Genomic DNA, 22,968 nt, shown 5'->3' with positions numbered 1-22,968 from the left:
AAAGATCAGAGACTGAGAATACATAAACCAGAATGCAAACAGTGACTAACTCTGTATGTTGGGATCTGAAAGTGAAAGTTGCTCAGTCCTGTCCGACTCTTTGAGACCCCATGGACTACACAGTCCTCGGAATTTTCCAGGCCAGAATACTGGAGTGGGTACCCATTCCCTTCTCCAGGGTATCTTCCCAACCCAGGGATCGAACCCAGCCCCCATCATTGCAGGTGGATTCTTTACCAGCTGAGCCACAAGGGAAGCCCAAGAGTACTAGAGTGGGTAGCCTACGCCTTCTCCAGCAGATCTTAACCCAGGAATTGAACCAGGGTCCTCCTGCATTGCAGGCAGATTCTTTACCAACTGAACTATCAGGGATCTGATAGCTGTTATTTTGATCTGATAGCTGTTGGGATCTGCTAAGTTGCTTCAGTCATGTCTGACTCTGTGTGACCCCATAGACGGCAGCCCACCAGGCTCCCCCGTCCCTGGGATTCTCCAGGCAAGAACACTGGAGTGGGTTGCCATTTCCTTCTCCAATGCATGAAAGGGAAAAGTGAAAAGGAAGTCGCTCAGTCATATCCTACTCTTTATTTTCTCCTTGATGAGATCATGTATTTTCCAAATTTTTATAATGAGTAAAAAAAAAACCCTTAACATTGAGAAAAAAAAATTGGGGGGTGGCGTGCCACACGGCATGTAGGATCTTAATTCCCCAACCAGGGATTGAACCTGTGCCCACGTCAGTGGACGTGTGGAGTCCCAACCACTGGACAGCTAGGGAACTCCCAACGCTGAGAAAAATTTTAAAAAGAAGAGAGGAAAAGGAGATCTATGGATAAAGAGAGTATAAGTCCACTAGTGAAACAATAACTAGATTGCATAAGAAGCAGCTAATGACATCACCTGAAACCCCTCTAGTGGTGAGGATCTGAATCATGATAAACAGAGACACTGGCCTCAAAACAGGATGGAAACCACGCCCTGTGACACAGCACACCACAGGATGCCAAGGTTTTAGTAGTCCAGGCCTCCAATTTAACAGAAGCGGAGCTGTAAGGGAACTTAATGATATGACTCTAGTATTCAGTGGAAAATATCTCAAGACTCTGCAGCGAAAAACAAAGTGGTGCTGAAATAAAATGCGTGCAGAAAACCCAAGCTTGTCAGAACAAGCACAGTCGTCTGGAGGGCTGGAAATCAATTCCTATCCGTGAGTCGGCCAGGTCACAGGACTGGGGGCTCCTTGTGGTTTGGCGCCAGCTGGAACATCTAATCATCCGATTTTTATCCAAACAGCACATTAGAGAAATATTCTTGGCCTTTACTATCAGTACTGATTTACCAATTTGAGGTCAGATTGGTGAGATGGAAAAATTTAAAGAGAAACCACAAAAACCCTTTCCTTCCAAGCTTGGGATCCAGCTCAGACTCACTTGTTGGGGAAACACCCCCCTTCCCTTCCCCCCACCCCTGCCACACATACATTAATCTCTCCCCACCCCAGCCATAGAGCAGCCTAATTGATCATTTTAGGCAGGTTTTTTTTTTAAGAGCTTTGTGGTGTTTTATCTTATCTTCTAAATGGGAGTCTTAGCTATCTGAGAGGAGCAAGGGAGAGAGTCAGGCCCAGAAAGACAGAGAGAGAGAGGGGATAACAGCTGACAGAGGCTGACCAGATAGAACCCAGAGGCCATGGAAGGACAAGGAAGGGTCTGTGTCTCTTCGTGTCAGAGCCAGGCTCTATACAGTAACTCTATGCAATAGAGATATACCAGAGTTTCTCCGGTATAAAGTGCACACACAGCCCCTAGAAACAGCTCAGTTAACACTGAACAAAACCTACCTAAAACTGATATGTTAACTATGAAAAGTGTAACACAGAAATAATAATTGTCTCCTAGAGGATTTTGAATTGGAGGCCTGGACTACTAAAAACTTGGCATCCTGTGGTGTGTCTCCCATAGATACCTTTCAAGTTATCTGCTTCCATTCAAATAAAAACCTCTTTTTCTTACCCAGAAATTTCCAGAAAAATGCAGGGCAATAATTTCTCCTCCTTTGTGAAGTCCTTGGCAATCCCCCTTAACTGGATGGGTCATCCATTTTTTTTGAATCTCATAACACATTATATAGGAATTTCTTAGGGAAAAAAGTGCTCAGGATGGAAAACATCTTCTAAAAAACTGAGGTTAATCAGAAGCAACATGACGCAGGTGATATTAGCAGCCAAAAACGAGAAGTGCAGCTACTCAATATTGGAACATATTAGGTTACCTGTTGGTGCTGACCTACAGAAAAAGAATAGGGTTTTGTTTTTTTCTTTAATCCTCACCACTCCTCCAGGACAATGCAGGTTTTGGAGAAATATTGATTCAGTCAACAAAACATAGTAGAAGAAAACTATATTTTCCATCAGCTTTGCTTATAAGATGCTGGGAGAGAAGACCATGATGTGGGGCAACCAGAGAGCAGAAGAGAGGCATGAACAGTCACAGCCAAAGCCACAGTCAAGCTCCTGTGACAGCAGCTCGACAGCTACAAGTCCAAGGAGCCCTTAAAGGGTACCCAGAGGAAGCGCTTGTCCCCTGCCATTTCAGCCACATTCAGAAAAGAAAGAAAGAAAGTGAAGTCACTCAGTCATGTCCAACCCTTTGTGACTCCATGGATTGTAGCCTACCAGGCTTCTCCGTCCATAGGATTTTTCAGGCAAGAGTACTAGAGTGAGTTGCCATTTCCTTCTCCAGGGGATCTTCCCAACCCAGGGATCGAACCCCAGTCTCCCGCATTGTAGGCAGACGCTTTTACCATCTGAGCCACCAGGGCAGATATGAGAAGCCACCACATTCAGATACGAGAAAGCAATTCAGACAGATACATTAGAATCAGAAACACACAGATCGAGCACCTATTAGTTTCTCTATCTTATTGGTAATCCAGCACCCTACGTGGCTCAGACGGTAAAGCGTCTACCTGCAATGTGGGAGACCCAGGTTCGATCCCTAGGTTGGGAAGATTCCCTGGAGAAGGAAATGGCAACCCACTCCAGTACTCTTGCCTGGAAAATTCCATGGATGGAGGAGCCTGCTAGGCTACAGTCCATGGGGTCACAAAAAGTCGGACACAACTGAGCAACTTCACTTTCACTTTCTTCAGCACCCTAAAGAGCTAAGGGGCTTCCCAGGTTGCACTAGTGGTAAAGAACCTGCCTGCCAAGGCAGGAGATATAAGATATAAGTTCAATTCCTGGGTCGGGAAGATCCTCTGGAGGAGGGCACAGCAATCCACTCCAGTATTCTTGCCTGGAGAATCCCATCGACAAGAGGAGCCTGGTGGAATACAGTTCATAGACTCACAAAGAGTCGGACAAGACTGAAGTGACTTAGCACACACACACAAAGAGCTAAACACAGCCAGTTCCTTTTGTGGGTGGGGAAAAAAAACCCGTGTCCCTCCGTGATCTCTTTTCAGAACAATTATTAAAAGCAATGCTATAACCATGGTTTTCTTGCAAAGTATAGAACTATGCATTCAATGCATCCAAACACAGTATGTGTGTGTGCCAGGCGTTGCAGGTTGGGGATCCCTAGCAACCAGATCCCTGGTTTCTGTGTTCCAGGAGTTTACCTTCTATTTGGGTGACGGTGATATACACATGCAAGATAATTAACAATGTAAAGTAGCAGGTAATAAATGGCCAATGAGCACACCAAACAGTGGTCTCTGTAGTGTTCAGACAATGAATTCTACAAACTGAGACGGAGAAGGGTAGGGCTTAATGTGAGCCAGGAAGAAGAAATAAAAATTTGGCAAGCAGAGAAGTTCATGGGGGGTGGATGCCTTCTGGACAGCTGGGGTTGATTTCACTATCCTGTCTGACTGGCAGAGTGAGCCCTTCCTCTGTGCTTGATCTATGTCCATCTCTCCTGGAGCCCTCCATTTAATCAGAAAGAGTGGGTATGGAGAATGAGACAGTAAAAGATCCAGAGGAGTGATGGTATTAGGTCTGACTGGGCATGGGTTTTATAGGGAGCAGGGAGAGTCATTCAGAGAGGTATGTTGGGGTCACAGAAGTCTAGATTTTATCTGATGTATAAGGAAGGAGTATGGAAGGTTTCTGAGCTGCAGAATACTATCAAGAGCCAAGGGTTGTGTTGTCACTTTATCTCATCCAATCCTCTTAATGGAAGTGCTGGAGAAGACTCTTGAGAGTCTCTTGGACAGCAAGGAGATCAAACCAGTCAATCCTGAAGGAAATCAACCCTGAATATTCATTAGAAGGACTGATGTTGAAGCTGAAGCTCCGATACTTTGGCCACCTGATGTGAAGAGCCAACTCATTGGGAAAGACTCTGGGAAAGATTGAAGGCAAGGAGGAGAAGGGGGTGACAGAGGAGGAGATGGTTGGGTGGCATTATCAACTCAATGGGTCGAGTTTAAGCAAACTCAGGGAGATAGTGAGGGATAGGGAAGCCTGGTGTGTTGTAGCCCATGGGGTCACAAAGCCCATGGGGACACGACTTAGTGACTGAACAACAACAATCCTCTTAGTAGTCTTCAAAAGGAAAATCATCTTCCCTGTTTTACATCTCAGGAAACCAAAGCTCAAAGAGGTTAGGTGAATGCCTGACATCTACTGTACTGGTAGAGGGTGCAGCCTGCCTCCCAGGCCAGGACTCACTGCAAACCTGTGCTCCTGGCAATGCTGAATTTTACCAGAGCCTTGTACTCCTGGAAAACAGCAATGGTTCTAGAATCCTTGCTTCTGTGTTCTGGGAAATAGCTGGCTTCAAAGAAACACCCTTCCCTGTATGACTTAGAATCACAGATGTCTCTCTTGTTTACCTAAGACAAGGCCAGACGCTGACCCTCCAGATTCCCATTTTTTGCCTCATAATCAATTAGCTGGACAGCCTGACCCCACTGATCAGTGGTAGCCAAATGCCTGCATGGTGACTACAGTTAATAACACTGTGCTGTACACTTGGGGCTTTCCTGGTGGCTCAGTGGTAAAGAATCTGCCTGCAAATGCCAGAGGCCTGGGTTTGATCCCTGGGTCATGAAGATCCCCTAGAGAAAGGAATGGCAACCCACTGCAGTGTTCTTGCCTGGAAAATCCTATGGACAGAGGAGCCTGGTGGGCTATAATCCATGGGATCGCAAAGAGTCAGACACAACTGAGGACGCACATGCACAGGCCTCAATAAAGCTGGGTAAAAAAAATGCTTGTTAATCAAACTTCAGGTTTCTCTCCTTTCCAGCTGCAAGAATGCCTCATAAAAGGAAAAGCCTTCTGGTTAACTCTCAGGGCCCTGAAGATCATACAGTCAGATGTACTCCCAAATGCAAGATCCTCTCCCCCTACCACCAGGTCCTTTCTCCTTTACAATAATCCTTCTAAACAGCCTCTCCTTATCAAAGTCAGATTTGTTTTTTATCTGACACTCCTAACTATTGTGCCAGGCTGCCTATCTTGCATTGACACAGGCGAGAGGTATTTTGGAAGCTTACACTGGCACTTGACGGCAAATAGATGGGGAAACAATGGACACAGTGACAGACTTTATTTTTGGGGGCTCCAAAATCACTGCAGATGGTGACTGCAGCCATGAAATTAAAAGACGCTTACTCCTTGGAAGGAAAGCTATGAGCAGCCTAGACAGCATATTAAAAAGCAGAGACATTGCTTTGCCGACAAAGGTCCATCTAGTCAAAGCCATGGTTTTTCCAGTGGTCATGTATAGATGTGAGAGTTGGACCATAAAGAAAGCTGAGCACTGAAGAATTGATGCTTTTGAACTATGGTATTGGAGAAGACTCTTGAGAGTCCCTTGGACTGCAAGGAGATCAAACCAGTCAATCCTAAAGGAAATCAGTCCTGAATATTCATTGGAAGGACTGATGCTGAAGCTGAAGCTCCAATACTTTGGCCACCTGATGCAAAGAACTGACTCATTTGAAAAGACCCTGATGCTGGGAAAGATTGAAGGCAGGAGAAGAAGTGGGTGACAGAGGATGAGATGGTTGGATGGCATCACCGACTTGATGGACATGAGTTTGAGCAAGCTCCGGGAGTTGGTGATGGACAGGGAAGCCTGGTGTGCTGCAGTCCATGGGGTTGCAAAGGGTTGGACATGACCGAGCAACTGAACTAACACTGGCACACGTGGGAAGGAGGGCTTGGCTAAGATTGTTATAAGGATTAAATGAGGCTTAAGCAGAGTGCTTATCTCCAGTCACACTCAAAATACTCAATAAATGGTGACTGTGATGTTGACTATCACCATCCTCAGATTGCAGATGAGAGGGTTCCAGGTTTTGTCTGCAGAAAGAAAGGAATCGTGTCACTTCCATGAGTCTCCTCAAATATAGACAACCGAACAAATGTTAAACAAAAGAGAAAAGAAAAAAGTTTTTAGTCACTATCTTCATAAAATATCCTACATAAGATTCAGTTAAAGTTGAAATAAGGAATTAGCATAAAATTGGAAACTAAAATGTTGAACAGGACAAGAATGACTTTGTAAATTATAATAATTCACAGACTAGAAAGCAATCATTAGGATTATAAAAACCACTACATAGAAATAAGAAACATGCTCATGATGTATGCTAACTGGTAAAAGCAGACAATGCAAAATATGTATAAATGTGGACAAAACCAGCAGATAAAATGCAAACATGAAAACATTAGGGGGGTGCTGTATAGATATTGTTACAATTTCAATTCTTTAGCTATCTTCAAAATCATCAAGCCTTCACTAGATGTCTAATAGCATTCACCTCTACAGCACAGGGTTAGGCGGGGTCTTCCAGTCTCTCTGTGAGGTTTCTCTGCACTGTTTGGATTTTTTTTTTTTTAACAACAAAAATAAACTACTGCATAAGCAGAAAAAATAACTGTTCCCTTATATATTTTTTTTTAAAGTGAAAAAATCTAAGGCACTCAATTCTATAAAATATATTAATTAGACCGCCAAGGGAAGGCAGAAGTGGATACAGAGGACAATTTCATCTAGCTTTGCCTCTGTCCTTGCAAAACAAAGGCGAGGCTGATGCCTCATCAGCTGTGGTCAGCTCTCCCTGACCAGGGCCAAGGGCCTCCATCCCCCACACTGGGCTTTGCAGTATTGCTCCTCCTACTATTGTCAGGATAGTTGATGTAACACTCTGTATTCCTGGCCAGCTTTTTCTGACAAGATATGGATGCTCGCTCATTTCAGAGTGAGAAAGGACTTGCTGCGGCAACGTGGACAGACCTAGAGATTATCACACTAAGCGGAGTAAGTCAGAGAAAGATAAACACTATATGATTTCACTTACACATGGAATCTAAAAAGCAGTACAAATGAACTTATTTACAAAACAGAAGCAGACGCATAGAAATAGAAATTTATGGTTAGCAAAGAGCAGGGCGGGAATGAAGAGGGATAAACTGGAAGTATGGGATTAACAGATGTACGCTTGTCTATATAAAAAACATAAACAAGGAGGATTAACTGTATAGCACAGGAACTATATGCAATATTTTGTAATAAGCTATAATGGGAAAGAACTGAAAAAAGAATATGTATATGTATATACACACATACTGAATCACTTTGCTGTACACCTGAAACTAACACAATACTATAAATCAACTGCACTTCAATAGAAAACGAAGAAAGGATTTGCAGCCTCATTTATTTATTAAAGAAAATCATCTCAGAATTATCCATCCCCAAAGAGCCAGTCAGTGTGAGTGAACAGATGGTAAACGGCCTGAGTTTATCTTGTCTGGTTTGTATCCAGTTTCAGTAAAAAAAAAAAAAAAAAAAAAAAAAAACAAACAGTCTGAAGACAAGAGGAAGAGTTCGCAGAAAGAAGAAAGGCAAAATCCTTCCCAGAAGGGAGGGTAAAACTGGCTGTTCTCATGACAGTCTGACTTGAACTTACTTCTCCAAGTTTCAAGTTGACGACAAAGTTTCAGGATGGAAATAAACATCTGGTCGACTGGAGTCCTACGCTAAGCAAACCAAATAAAAACCTAACAACAACAACAAAAACACCAATGCCTGACAGCTTGCCAGAGCCACATGGACAGCAGGTGCTGTTACAATCGGGCCTTCTCCTCACTGCAGGCCTGCACCCCTACCCCCGGTCACTCCTAGCTGAGTCAACATCCTTACAAGCCTCATACCATCTTTGCCTTTGAATCCACTCAAATTTTGCTCTTAAGAGTACCGGTTTTTCCGGTACATTTTTTTTTTTTTTGGCCATGCCCTCAGCAGTCAAAGTGGAGAGTCCTAACCACTGGACCTCCAAGGAATTCCCTCCTGCACCTTTAATGCGTCCCTTGGCGCCCGACCTCCCCACTCACAATGGCCCTCAAGGAACCTAGTGTACACTGTAAATCCCAGAGTAGATGGTGTGGGGTGTGTGCGTGTACACACTAAGTAGAGAGGAGGAATGAGAGAACAGAAGGCAGTTTATAAATACAGCTGCCAACGTTTCTAAAACAGTTGCTTCTTTATTTTTATCTCCTTCCCTGATGTTCAATTCAGAGAAGGACAATTATCATTACTACCAGGCTGCTACTGACTCAAAGTCTCCAGGAGGCAGGTGCTCTGCTGGGCATTATGGACACTTTAAGCCTTCCATTGGCCCCACAAGGTAAGAAGTCCCATTTTGCGGGTAAGGAAATGGGGGCACCAGCTTTCCCAGACTCACAGAGCCAGTTGAGTCAAGTCAAATCCCACCAAGTCTAGGTCTGTGGGTTTGCAAAGTCCATGCTTGACCACTCCAGGAGCTGCTACCCCATCACACTTCCAGAGTACAGCTTCCAGATTTAGTGAATAAAAACACAGGATGCCCAAGGATATCCCAAATATTGCATGCATGCGTGCCAAGCTTCAGTTGTGTCCAACTCTGTGCAACACTATGGACTGTAACCTGCCAGGCTCCTCTGTCCATGGGATTTCCCAGGCAGGAATACTGGAGTGGGCTGCCATGCCTTCCTCCAGGGCATCATCCTGACCCATGGATAGAATCCACATCTCTTATGGTTCCTTCTTTGGCAGGAGGGTTCTTTACCACTAGTGCCACCTGGAAAGCCCAAAATATTGCACAGGCTATGTCAAAAATGCTTTAATTCTTAGGATGCAATGCTGAAGGATTCAGGGGCAAAGTGTTGTAATACCTGCAACTTGCATTCAAAAAATTCAAGAAAGAATATATAAGAGAAAGATGAAGTCAGCACAGCAGGATGCTAACAACTGAAACTGAAGAGAATCAAAATATTGCATAGACATACTCACTAAAATACTATGTGAAGTTTATCTGAAATTCAAATTTAACTAGGCATCCTGAATTTTATCTGGCAACCTACCCCAGAAAGACCATGAAGCTGTGGAGAAACCATCACTTGGGCTCCAAGACCTCCCTGGGCCACTAGATAACCCTGCAACCAGCAGAGTCTTCCACTTATGCTAAATTAAAAATCAGCATAAGGTCCCAAATCAGTTTTACCATGTGACTTTGGATAGTGTAGAGCATGATGAATTTTTCCAGGTGTAATGTGGTAATACTACCCTCAGAAGAAATACTGGAGGGACTTCCCTGGTGGGCCAGTGGTTAAGAATCCAATTGCCATTGAAACATGTATAATATCCTATAAGAAACAAATCACCAGTCCAGGTTCGATGCAGGATACAGGATGCTTGGGGCTGGTGCACTGGGATGACCCAGAGGGATGGTACAGGGAGGGAGGTGGGAGTGGGGTTCAGGATGGGGAACACATGTACACCCGTGGCAGATTCATGTTGATGTATGGCAAAACCAAGACAATATTGTAAAGTAATTAGCCTCCAATTAAAATAAATAAATTTAAATTAAAAAAAAGAAAAGAATCCACTTGCCAATGCAGGGGACATGGGTTTGATCCCTGGTCTGGGAATTAAGATGCCTCAGAGCAACTAAGCCTGTGCACCACAACTACTGAGCCCAGAGCCCAGAGCCCGTGTTCTGCAACAAGAGAAGCCGCTGCAGTGGGAAGCCTACACACCGCAACTAGAGTAGCCCCACTCACGGCACCTAGAGAATGCCAGCGTGCAGCAACAAAAACCCGACGCAGCCAACAAGAAAATACATAAGTATTTAAAAAAGAGAAATATTGTAAAGATGATTGAGTTATGTGGTCAATCTGCCACGTCAAAGCCAGGTCAATCATGTCGACTGAAAAACCTTTCGGTTAATTTGCCAATATGTATACACTGAGAGCTTTCTCTGTGCCCAGCAAGCATAGGCCCTGTTTCAAGAAGACACTCAGCTAAGGACGTAACACTGACATGCACGTAACAGTGAACCTTCATGTGCAAGGCCCAAAGGAGGGCTATGCCTGAAATTACCGGGATAATATCAATTGTTTGGATCCATGGGCTTCCCTGATGGCTCAGACAGTCAAAAATCTGCCTGCAGTGCAGGAGACCTGGATTTGATCCCTGAGTTGGGAAGATCCCCTGGAGGAGGGCATGGCAACCCACTCCAGTATTCTTGCCTGGAAAATGCCATGGACAGAGGAGCCTGGCAGGCTAAGTCCATGGGGTCACAAAGAGCTGGACATGACTGAGGGACCTACACTTTCATCCTAAAATTCCCATCTGGATACCTTGCAGGCTGCTCAACATCAACGTGACCAAAAAAGGGGCTCATGATTTCTCCCCGAATCACTCTGTCCTACTGATGAGAGGAGTTCTACCTCATCCTCTTCTCCATTTCTTTTCCTGTCCCTATCTCATCACTGGGCTTCCCTCATGGCTCAGACAGTAAAGAATCTGCCTGTAATGCAGGAGACCTGGGTTCGATCCCTGGGTCAGGCAGTTTCCGTGGAGAAGCAAATGGCAACCCACTCCAGTATTCTGGCCTGGAGGAATTTCATGGACACAGGAGCCTGGCGGGCTACAGTCCATTGGGTTGCAAAGAGTTGGACATGATGGAGCTACTAACACTCTCACTTTCATCTCATTACTGGCAAGGACTGCGGCGATACGGTTCAGTTTTAGGTAGTCTCCCAACTGGTACCCTTTTCTCCAGCTTCGCCCCTTTCAAAGGTATTATCTATATCAGCTTCCAGAGAGTTCCATAAAAAGTGCCTATCAGGCCAGACACTCTCCCCACTGCTAACAGGATAAACTCTGAGGTCCTGATACAGCCCAAGACGTCAGTCCATGGGACCTGACTCAGCCCATCACCTGCCATCCCAACAGGCCCTTTAAGAACGAGCAACATGGAGTGTTCCACCTTCTCCCAGGTATGACTGGATTAGCTGCTTCTGCTGAGAGGTGTTGCTCAGTCATGTCTGACTCTTTGTGACTCCATGGACTGTAGCCCGCCAGGCTCCTCTGTCCATGGAATTCTCCAAGCAAGAATACTGGAGTGGGTTGCCATTTCCTTCTCCAGGCAATCTTCCCAACCCAGGGATTGAACCTGGGTCCTCTGCATTGCAGGCAGATTATTTACTGTCTGAGCCACCAGGGAAGCCCATGACTTGGTACAGCCACAAGACACAACACATCCACAGCAGCCTGATGGAGATCTTTCGGGAAAGCAGCAGAAGGATGGCTGAGGGACCAGCTGTCCCGATAAAAGCCACATGGAGATGATAAGAATAAGCCCTTATGGAACTGCATTGGGCTTTAATGCAAGTAAGTTAATATTTTCAGAAACTTTCAGGCCTCAAGAGCACTGCTGCTTGTACTTTTAGTTCAACAAAGTGCTACTTAATAATTAAACACAAACTCAGCATCCACATTGCCATCTACAGAGTCTAAATTTACCCAGAGATAATGCAGACCAACTTTGAGAAAACCTGATCTAATAGTGTGTGGAAGATTCTCATTGGATTCCACATTAATAAAATTCACCAAATATCAAAACACCAGTTGGTTGGCATTATTTTAAAAATTTCTCCCTGAAATCAAGCAAACCCAGTGCTGATTCTTGGAGTAATGTAAATACTTTGTACTATTTACCTTTCTAAATACTCTATTGAGGTAAAAGAAATAGGCTGCCATTAACATTTTACCCTTATTCTCTGACCTTATTTTAACTTAGGAACAAAAGCACTGGTTTTCTTTTTTTTTCTTTTATGTCATTGTTTAAACTCATTTTGCTTTAATTGCAAATCCAATAATTTCAGCTAATGAGATCTGACAGTTGAGGCTCCAATGTCAGTTTATGTGTCAGCTGCTGCTGCGTCTATAAGTCACAATGAGGACAAGAGGGTAGAACAGTTATTGTGAAAAAGCTCCTGCTACAAAACTCCCAGTAGAATACTTTCTAAATACTTCCAGGTAATTTCAAATGTGAACCCAAGGTCGAGAACTGCCAGCCTAAAGGGAGAAAAATCAGCCACCAGATAGAAACTTAATCAAAAGGACCAGATGAAGAGTGGGGAGATATATGTGGATGCTGGCAGGGGATGGGGGTAGGGAGATGTAGGAACAGTTGAATGAGTGGATGAAAAACAGGATTTTAAGATGTGAATAAATAAGAAGTGTGGCCATGGCAATAATGCCAGGTTCTCTGTATAACTTGTAGAGCCAGTCTTATTATTTTACAACCTGTTTGGTTGTGACTATATCTCTCAAAGATGAAATGCGGGATGTTTCCCTCACCTGTTTATATCTACATCTCCTATTCCTTCCATTACTGTGGATTATCAGAAGAATCATATTAGAAGCAATAGCCTTAAAATGGGACTTGCAAGAGTAATGATGACATTCCTGTAACCAGGAAGCAAGGTATTCTGTCTTGCTTTCTTTAGAAAGAATGTAAAATTCTGAAGCTAAAGAAGCCACATGGGGAAGGTCAAGGAATGAAGCAGGTACAGGTCTGTGCATGTTTGCATGCCAAACCCTAGCATTAATTCAGTTCTCCACAGAAATATGCCCTTTCCCATTTTTGTTAAATGCATGTTAAATTCTTCAATACTAAAAGAATCAACCCTGAATATTTATTGGAAGGACTGATGCTGAAGCGGAAGCTCCAATACTTTGGCCACCTGCTGCAAAGAGCTGACTTATTAGAAAAGACCCTGATGCTGGGGAAGATTGAAGGCAGGAGGAGAAGGGGGTGACAGAGGATGAGCTGGTTGGATAGCATCACTGACTAAATGGACATGAGTTTGAGTAAACTCCAGGAAATGGTGAAGGACAGGGAAGTCTGGTGTGCTGCAGTCCATGGGATCACAAAGAGTCAGATACAACTGAGTAGCTGAACAACGAATGACCTCTTCAGGCTATCTTTTCATCTTCCTTCTCGTGGTAAAGAGCATCAGATACAAACAGATATTTCTCCACTCTATGAAAGACAGCAGAGCAAACCCCATGACAAAGGGCACCTTCCCTGGACCCTGGGGTCGGACGTGTGACGGCGGTGGGGACAGGGACGGAGGTCCTGTCCAAAGGGCAGCCTCCATTCTGCCCCAGCTGCTGTCACCCAGACTGTGATGGGGCCAGTACTGCAAAAGAGCCACATTCGGGAAATCCAAAAATGAGGGGATAGATGTGTATGTACAGTGGATTCACTTTGCTGCACAGTAGAAACTAGCTCAACATTGTAAAGCAGCTATGTTTGCTGTTGTTTAGTCACTAAGTCGTGTGTGACTGTCTGTGACCCATGGACTGTAGCCCTCCAGGCTCTTCTGTCCATGGGATTTTCCAGGCAAGAATACTGGAGTGGTTGCCATTTCCTTCTGCAGGGGATCTTTCTGACTCAGGGATCAAACTTCTATCTCCTGCATTGCAGGCAGATTCTTTATTGCTGAGCCACCAGGGAATCCCACAAAAGCAACTACACTCCAATAAAAATTAATCAAAACAAACAACAAAAAAAAACCCAAACGGTCACATGTTCCCAGAGAACCTGGAAAGCTGGATTATTCAGCGAAATTTCCAGATTTTAAAGGTATAAACTATTAGTGTGGCAAACGTGACCACTGGAACAAAAATGTGTAGCAGAATAACAATATATAACCAAAATCATCCTGAAGATGTTAAGTTCTCATCTCTCCATTCATCCACATGATGTTTAATAACTATTTTGTATGACATTCCTTTAACAGGTTGAGAAAATGATACAAAGCTACATATGGCCGGATCCCTACCTTCAAAGAGAACTTTGGGGCTAGCTTTAAATACTGAATTATGTCCTGTGGATAGAGAATCTTTAGCAGGGCTGAGGCTAGAGGGGAATTATTGAAGAATTCAATTATGGAGCTACTAATGTTCTGGTCTGGTTTGATTAACACACAGGAAAAGACAGGAGATTCCCTGAACCTGATTCACTGATGGCCCAAACCCACTGTTCTTCATGCTGGACTCATGAGGACACCAAACAAACATATAAATATATAACAAAGTAAACAAGACCCTGGTGGTCTGAAAACATTAAAAACATAGTTCCCAAAGTAGCCTTACAGAAATAAAGCACGTATGTTATGTCATTTTAAAAATTCTAAAAGTCAACAAATTTAAATGAAAACCAGATCAGTAGTTCTCAAAGGGTGGTCTGAGGTCCCCTGAGGGACCCCAAGACCCTCTCAGGGGATTCCTCATGGTCAAAACTATTTCTGTAATAACATTAACTATCTGCCCTTTTCACTCTCATTTTTTCAGGATCGTATAGTGGAACTTTCTAAAGGTTACACAGGTTGTAATGATGTCATTGCTCTGACAGCTAATGAAATACGTGCTCATGTATACTTGTATTTTAGCTTCCCAGGTGGCGCTAGTGGTAAAGAACCCACCTGTCAATGCAGGAGATGAAAGAGATGGGGGTTCGAGCCCTGGGTCAGGAAGATTCCCGGGAGGAGGGCATGACATCCCACTCCAGTGTTCTCGCCTGGAGAATCCCATGGACAGAGGAGCCTGGTGGGCTACAGTCCATGGGGTCACAGAGTTGGATACAACCAAAGTGACTTAGCATGCACATACTTGTGTTTTAAAAATGTATCAGTTTTAATTTCTAATATTATAAATATTTATAGATGTAACCAATAGAAACATAAGTTCTTTGGTGTCTTCAATAATCCTTAAGAAAACAAAGGCATCTGAGTCCCAGATTTCTGAATTAGATTATAAATTCCATAAGGGTAGAGACTCTGTCTCATTTACTATCGTACCCATAGGTCTCAGCACACTGCCTCACCAATGATTCATACTCAGTAAATATTTCCTAAATAAATGGATGACTGCCAAAGAATATACCTAAAAGTGCTTTCGGATATAGAGAGCAAACACTGAAAGTAGCCTTTATTTTTCTCAGTTGCTTTTGACTAGCTACCAGCTTTGATAAAAAATGGTTGCTTCATGTAATATATCATGGATATAGACTAAGTATCTTGACGATATAGACCATAAATGCCTAGTCACTTGGCCAATATCATGTGTTTTCATTAATGATTTTATAATCCCACCTGCTGATTCTTCCCTGGGAAACAAGCAAGTGTCTGGCAGAACAGATGGCCCCTTCACTGTGGCTTGACAGTGAAACAAGAAAGCAAAAAACAGTTCTCATAAGCAAAGACCTTCCCCTCCCTCCCAAAAGATATTTTCTTTGATGTAAACCTGCAGAATAGTAGTAATTACTAAGAATAATAGCCCCAACTAGAATTATCAACTCTTTTGTATGCTAGTTATACCAGTTGGAATTAAAAATAAATACAGGGTGGGAACAGAAGCACCCCATTTCTGTAAAGTATATGTGCTACTATAATGCACAAAGAAAAAATGTGGATTAATCAACAGTATATTTAACAGTGGTTTCTGTTTCTCTTTTTTTTCTTTGTTGTCTCTGACTTTTTACAATGGCATATATATCTCTTTACCAGAAAAACAGGCAAAAATAAAGATAAAATACAGGGATGTCCCTGGGGGTCCAGTGGTTAAGAACCTGCCTTGTAACGCAGGAGACACGGGTTCCATCCCTGGTCCAGGAGGATTCCACACGCTGTGGACCAACTAAACCCATGTGCCGTAACTATCAAGCCCGCGTGCCCTAGAGCCCGTGCTCCGCAATAAGAGAAGACACTGTAATGAGAAGCCCGCACACCACACAATGAAGAGTAGCCTCCCACACACCACAACTAGAGAAAGCCCACAATAGCAACGAAGACCCAGGGCAGCCAAAAATAAGTAAATAATTTCTTTTTAAACAATAAAACACAAAGAAAAAAAGAATTGCCATCTCAAGGAGTGAAGACATAGGTTAACAGAACCAGTCTCGGTTTTGACCTGGGTGCTAGTCCCAAGGACTCTGATTCAGGATGGCTGATGGGGTCTGGGTTTTTTCCATAAGTGATTCTGATGTGGTTCCCTAGAGTCCAGGAAAAACACCAAGAACTGCTGACTTACTCCCTTGTCTTAACCTTTAGTACTGCATACGCCCACAGTCACCAGGAATTAGTAAGATGCTGAAAGAAACATCACAAGATTTTGATATCACCAGATCACATTTCCAAAAGCCAGGGAGAAGTTGGATGATTTTGTTGAGGAGTTAAAGACTCCGGCAAGGATATGGCCTCTGTTTATAGAGCTATGGTTTCTGCTGGTGGTGGGCCAATCACATGACTTTGTCACGAATTTGGAAGGAAGAAACTGAGAGATGAAGCGTGTTCATGGGAGGCTCAGCAGCTGGAGCATCACAGAAGGTCAGGGCTAGGGAAGCCCCAGATGAGGAACCAGCCTGGGCCCGAGGACACAGAGGAAGCTGGTGGGGAAGGCAGAGGAAAAGGAGAGAGACACACTGGGCCTGGATCCTGCTGACCGTCCAGTTTCTACTGGATTTGCAGGAGGCCTTACTGTGCTGTGGTTCTCACCCTTTGATTTCTACCAGCTTCCTCTTCCAATCTTAGAGAAAAAAAAAAAAATCCTCTTTCTTGAGCTAGCGTAAGGGTGCCTCATTTCCTCCGAGAGCACTGCTCCTCTTTAATGCCAGGAAGTGGAGGACAATGTGATGTGTGAGGGTAGAATTTACGGTCACCAGGAATCTTTTGAAAGGGAAGAAGGTGCTAGTAATTGCTCTAGGATAACAGGTGTAAATAAGCCAGAACTGTCACAGGCAATGGGATGTATAATGACCTTCAGGATGGGAAAAGTGAACTAGAAGACCCAGTGTGTGCACCTAACTTCATCATGTGGTCTTTGATAAGTCACTTCTCTACGTTTCCAGGGTCACATAGGCGTAAAGGTAATTCAATACCCTAATATGTGCATGCGTTCTAAGTCGCTTCAGTCATGTCCAATTCTTTGTGACTCTAGGCTACAGCCCACCAGGCTCCTCTGTCCATGGGATTCTCCTGGCAAATACTGGAATGGGCTGCCATGCTGTCCTCCAGGGGATCATCCTGACCCAGGGAGCGAAACTGTATCTCTTAGATTACTTCATTGCAGGCAGATTCTTTACCACTAGCGCCTCCTGGAAGCTCCTAATTTGATACCCACCACTATCCATATTTGAATTTACAGTCTCAGTTTCCTTGACTAGAAAATAACAGATTAAGCGATGCCTACTCTAGGATTCTATGTCTTTATAACCCTGAAGAGAAGCAAATCAGGAAATGGGGTTGCTGGGCAAGAAAGAGCCCTTGAAGATTATATATAGTTGACTGTCTTTATATAAACAAAAATGAAGATGTTTTACTCATTGGACTCTAAAAATATCACATAGCTTCACCAATCAGTGTTATTTGCTTAAACTGTCAGGGATTATATCTTATCTCTTCGAGCTCCAAGGCTGCTCTCACTCCCTGCTCAGGCCAGCTGGTATTTGCCCAGGGCCTCAGGTTTCCAGTGAAGGGTAGGTGACTCTGTCATGTTCGTCTCATCCGTGAGCCCTCATGCTGCCGTCCTTCCTTGGTAGCAAAGTGTCAACAGTCTCTTGCCCTCTCGCTGATTCCCCTGCCAGCCCACCTCTTATTAGCCAACTTTGCCCTTGGCCAGCTTGCGCCCTCATTTCTGGGAGATATTCAAACTTTCAGCAAGCCGAAAGGCAAATTTAATATCCTGTGCTGCAGAGTTGCTGTCAAGCACAGGTCACGTACCTGTGTCATAGAATCTCAGGATTTTGGAGCTAGAAGGACCTTTATCTACTCTTTAGTTCCTGTCTGTGAAAAGAACAGCTGGAAACAATAAATGTTTATTGTCGGCTGTGCAAATATGTTGCCAATACAAATAACGATAACAAATTCAGGTACCAGGAAAGGACTGTACTATATGCTTTACATCAATCCTTTTATTTCATTCTTGCAACAGCTCAAAGGTAGGTATTCTTATGACCCCCATTTTCAAGATGAGGAACCTGAGGTTTTGAGGGGTTCAATAATTTGCTACTTGGCTTGTCCAATTTAATCCAAGTATTTGTTAGTGACTGAAAAAGGGGTTTTCACCAAGCTCTGCTGATTCTTAGGACACTGTTCTTTCAACTAAAACAATTAGAAGTGAGGCAGCAGGCAGTTAGCTTACCCACCACCAGTACCAGGCACTGCCCTAGTTGCCAGGATGAAATGTAACATAAAACCCTGCCCTTCCAGGTTCTAAACAGAAAAAGAGATTGCTGGGTCCCTGCAAAGCTCTGTCTTCAGGGAGGTCAAAATGCTCAACAAAGAGGGCCTGGCCCATGCTCCAGGATGTGGGTGTGAGCAGCCAAGAAGGGAAAAGTTTTTCTGCCTCTTCTGTAATTGAGAAAAGTCAACAGAAACAGTTGGGCTTCCCTGGAGGCTCAGTGGTAAGCAATCTACCTGCCAATGCAGTACATGCAGGTTTGATTCCTAGGTTGGGAAGATCCCCTGGAGAAAGAAATGGAAACCCACTCCAGTATTCTTGCCTGCAAAATCCCACGGACAGAGGAGCCTGGTTGGTTAAGTCCATGGGGGTCACAAAATAGTCAGACACGACTGAGTGACTAAACAATAAAGAGAAAGAGTTACAGGGCTTTCTCAATGTAAGGCATACTATAACAGGCCAAGGATGGAACCAGACTGTCTTGGTTCTTTCCACTCTACTCAATAGCCGAGATCAAATCTCCCTCCAGTCATCTCTGGCTGTTGTGGGCCTCAAAGACAATTATCAAATGAGACAGAGTCTTCTAATAGGAATTATGTTACTAAGCTTCTCACAATTAGCCCAACCTACTCATTTGATTTTCATTCTTTTTCTCTCTCCTCTTTTTTGATGTAGACAAAGCAGGACATGGACAATTGTCAAAGGAAAAAAATTAAGAACTAGGAATATCAGATTGTATTATAAGTATATTAAAGTAAGTTATGAATGAATTTTCCATAACAACGTTAATGGAAATGATGATGGAAGCTGTCCTTGGGCACCTGTTCCAAGTCTGACACCATGCTTAGTGCTTTACACAGGTGACCTCACTCAGCTTCACAACAGCACACACACACAGGCACATCCCAGGTCTGTGTGAAGCTCATGCAGTGTATGGAGGCTGTCCCTAAGAAAAGAAAATGCTGCATACAGAATTAGGTAGAGGGCCTTTGAAGCGCCCGTGCAAGTGCGGGACCCAAAGTGTAAGCTTTGTGAGTTTCATGGTGAATGCATCCCCTAGATGGCTAACATCCTCATTGCCCTCAGGAATGAAACTGAGGTTCAGAGAAGTTATGTAACTGGCCCAAAGGCCAAGAGCCTAGAAATGTCAGGGCTAAGATTTGAATATAGGGTGTCTAACCTCCAATCTCATGTATTTTTTATTTGCTTCTAACAAAAATAAAACTGCTATCATTTACAAATAACTATGGTGCTGGTGGTGGTTTAGTCGCTAAGCCATGTCTGACTCTTTCAACCTCCAGGCTCCAGTGCATGGGATTTCCTAGGCAAGAATACTGGAGTGGGTTGCCATTCCTTTCTCCAGGGGATCTTGTCCAGCCAGGGATTGAATCCATGTCTCCCGCATTGCAGGTGGATTCTTTACTGCTGAGTCACCAGGGAAGCCCTACAAATAACTATACATACTACTGTATCCCATTTAAAGTACACCCATTTTCTCTAGTAATTCTTATAATTCTTCTATTTACATGAATAGTTGTTATCCTTATTTACAGATAGAAAAGCCTAGAATTAAGAAAGGTTAAGTACTAGCCTAAGGTTACCCAGCTAGTACACAGTAGAGCCAGATTCATGCCTGCAAATCGACCTGCGAAGTCCTTACTCTTTCCACCATCTCATGCTACCCGCCTACAGGCGACCCAGGAAAGCGGAGTGGTAATGATGGTAAGGCGTGACCTCTGGTTGCCTTACCATATTTCCACATCTGTCCACACCTAGCCCTGTCATGAGTCTCACACACCACGTGGTGCAGTGTTCCTTAACAGGGTGAGGCAGTTCTGAAAGTTCACTTCTCCTGTACTTTCATTTACAGTCAGATCAGAGTCCATTCTTCATGGAGAAAACCACCTTTAAAAGCCAATCACCAAACATCAGTGCAAACTTAAGCCCCAGCCCAGCTGCCTTACAACTACCCTCCACCCCCACCACCTCCCTACCCACTGCCCATGAATGTAGACCCACAGAGCATCCAAAGGCTGACAATACCTGAGGCACAAGGTGGGGAGATCACCCATCTCACAGACCTCTCCTGAAACAGCCTTTCAAAGCCATACAAGAAAATCCAATTGACTATCATTGGATTGCTTAACTCTAGACACCCAAGCAAGAGGTTACATCCTTAAAGAGGTTACATCCTTAAACTACCTAGCCATGGATTTGCAGGTGGACAAGGGTGGAGAGATTCAATTTAGTTTTTTCTTTGAACATGCTTTGAACAATGGCCTTTGAGAAGCTCAGACAGTGGGTCCTGTCACCCCCTTGACAATGAAAACTTTTAAAAATTAAACTATGCTTTGCCATGGCATTTTTTTTAAAGTAGCTTCAGATTTCAAGTAATTGATGACTTTTAGAAACCTCTATTTAAAAAATAGGTCTGTTGCCACCTGGAATGAAACAATTTTGCTAATTGGGAGCGCAGTGACCAATTTTGGAGGAGGCCCCAGCTTTTATTATCTGGCCAACAGCAAGTGTAAACGAGTAGGAGAAATCAGGCAGTGATGGGTGCTAACAAGAAAGGCTTCTCCGATAACTTTTTTAAAAGGAAAAAGTGACCCCAGTAACTCTCTCTGGTTCCTCTTTCCACACGAATTGGTGGATGTGGGTGAAAGGGCAGGAGAAATGACCACTGAGTGAAATCATAGGATGGAGAGGTCTGAAGTGACCAGCTTTCCAGCCCACTCATCTGAGAGGAAGAGATGGGCTCAGATTAAGAATTTAAATGCAGCTTTGCCTAAGCTTAGAGTTGTTTGCGGAGAAGGTGATGGCACCCCACTCCAGTCCTCTTGCGACTTAGCAGCAGCAGCAGCAGCAGCAGGGTTGAGAAGAGCAAGAAATCCATGGTGAGACAAAGCAGCAAGCTGCTAAGTCAGCACAGGCTCTGATGAACTGAAATGTCACCCAGCCCAGAGGCCTGGCCTGGCTACCCAGTGCGGGGCTCAGCCCAGGAAGGCAGGAACACAACAGACTAGGCACCAGCCTCCCATCCCCACATCACACCACTTCAAAGGCCAGGGCAAGCAGCCAACACACTTGCGGGGTGGCGGTGTCTTTCATTTAGTTTGTTTCCTCATGAAGTGGGAGGGAAATGAGTTTGGGCCCAACAGAGATTGGGGCGCGGGGAGGGCCCAGAAAACAAATGACAGAATTTAAGTGAAAGCCTTCTTTCAAAATCTAGACCCACAGTCTTGTTTATTACTCTAAAAGGAACAGGATTATTCCTCTCCAGCCTTCTTTAACTCTTACCCACCCAGCCCAAGAAAACATGGAAGAAAGGAGGGCCCTAGCCTCCGGACTAGGGTTATAAGGGGTGCAGATCCACCCTGCACAAGGTTCAGCAGTGGGAGGGTGGGCTGCAAGTGTACCCCCAATCCCGCTCGACGCGCGCGCGCGCGCACGCACACACACACACACACACAGCCCGCCACGCCTCACCTTCTCGATCGTCTGGTCCACGGCCTTCTGGAAGACTCGGGCCACCAGCAGCGTGATGCTGGTCACCAGCAACAGCAGGGACAGCGTCCCCACCGCGTAGAAGCAGCACCTGCCCATTCCGCGCACCGCTCCGGGGCCGGGCGGCGGGCGACCGGATGAGAAGCAAGGAGGGAGAGACGGAGGGGCGCCGGCGGAGCGGCCGGAAGACCCGGGACCCTCGGGCGCCCGCGGCCCAGCAGAGGGGCCCGGCTCCCTGCTTCGCGACTGGGCGAGAGCGGCCCTGCTTGCACCCGGCCGGCCGGAGGGGCGTAGGAGTCTCGCTTTGGTTTCGGTTTCTACGGCCGCGGCCGCCGCGGCGCCCGCCTGGCGCAGCTCGCGAGGCAGAGGGAGCGCGCAGCGCGGAGACGCTCGCCGGCCCGGCACGCCGCAACCCCGGGAGGCGACAGGCGGCAGCTGCGCGGGGAAGCGGGCGGGGCGGAGGCTGAGCCCGCAGTCATGTGCCCCGCGGCAGCGGCCGCGATTCGGCCAGAGCGCCCCGCGGCCCGTCCCGGGAGCCGCCCAGCACCGGCGGCTCCCTGACCCTTGCGCAGCGACGCCCCCGCCCTCTCGCCGCAGGCCCCGCGGTTACCGCGGGAAAATCGCCTGCTCTCCCAGTCTCTACTGTCTTCCCAAGATACGAGCTGCGGGCTGCCGAGCGCCAGGGATTCAGCATGGATACACGCTGCCCCTGCTATCTACATGAGCTCACAAGTTAGCGCGACACTGTTACAGCAATTAAAGCACAATGTAACTAGTGCTTTTAGGGGTGGATGAGGAGGTCTGTGCCAGCAAGCACCTCTACCGAGGTGATCTAGCATCCCCACGACTGAACTGGTCGTGGGGGATGTGTAAGGGTTTGTCATGTGAAGGGTGTGTACAAAGGAGGGGGGAAGCTTTTGGAGAAGAA

The 22,968-nt window shown here is 45.1% G+C and overlaps 1 protein-coding gene across 1 annotated transcript in view; it reads right to left on the bottom strand.

The window, feature by feature from the left end:
- SCARB2 (scavenger receptor class B member 2) overlaps positions 1-22,463 on the bottom strand; it is an 82,679-nt gene extending 60,216 nt beyond the window's left edge. The window contains exon 1 of the mRNA XM_086405306.1: positions 22,023-22,463. Within this exon, the coding sequence (XP_086261432.1) occupies positions 22,023-22,139 (117 nt within the window). The 5' untranslated portion in view covers positions 22,140-22,463. The remainder of the gene's footprint in view (positions 1-22,022) is intronic.
- Between the last annotated feature and the right edge of the window lie 505 nt (positions 22,464-22,968).

Source organism: Bos grunniens, chromosome 6, assembly GCF_055505025.1.
Source record: "Bos grunniens cultivar Pamir isolate PY7600 chromosome 6, Bosgru_T2T1.0, whole genome shotgun sequence".
Taxonomy (NCBI): Eukaryota; Metazoa; Chordata; class Mammalia; order Artiodactyla; family Bovidae; genus Bos; species Bos grunniens.
Note: the sequence above shows the minus strand (reverse complement) of the source record. Positions and strands in the feature narration are given on the sequence as shown.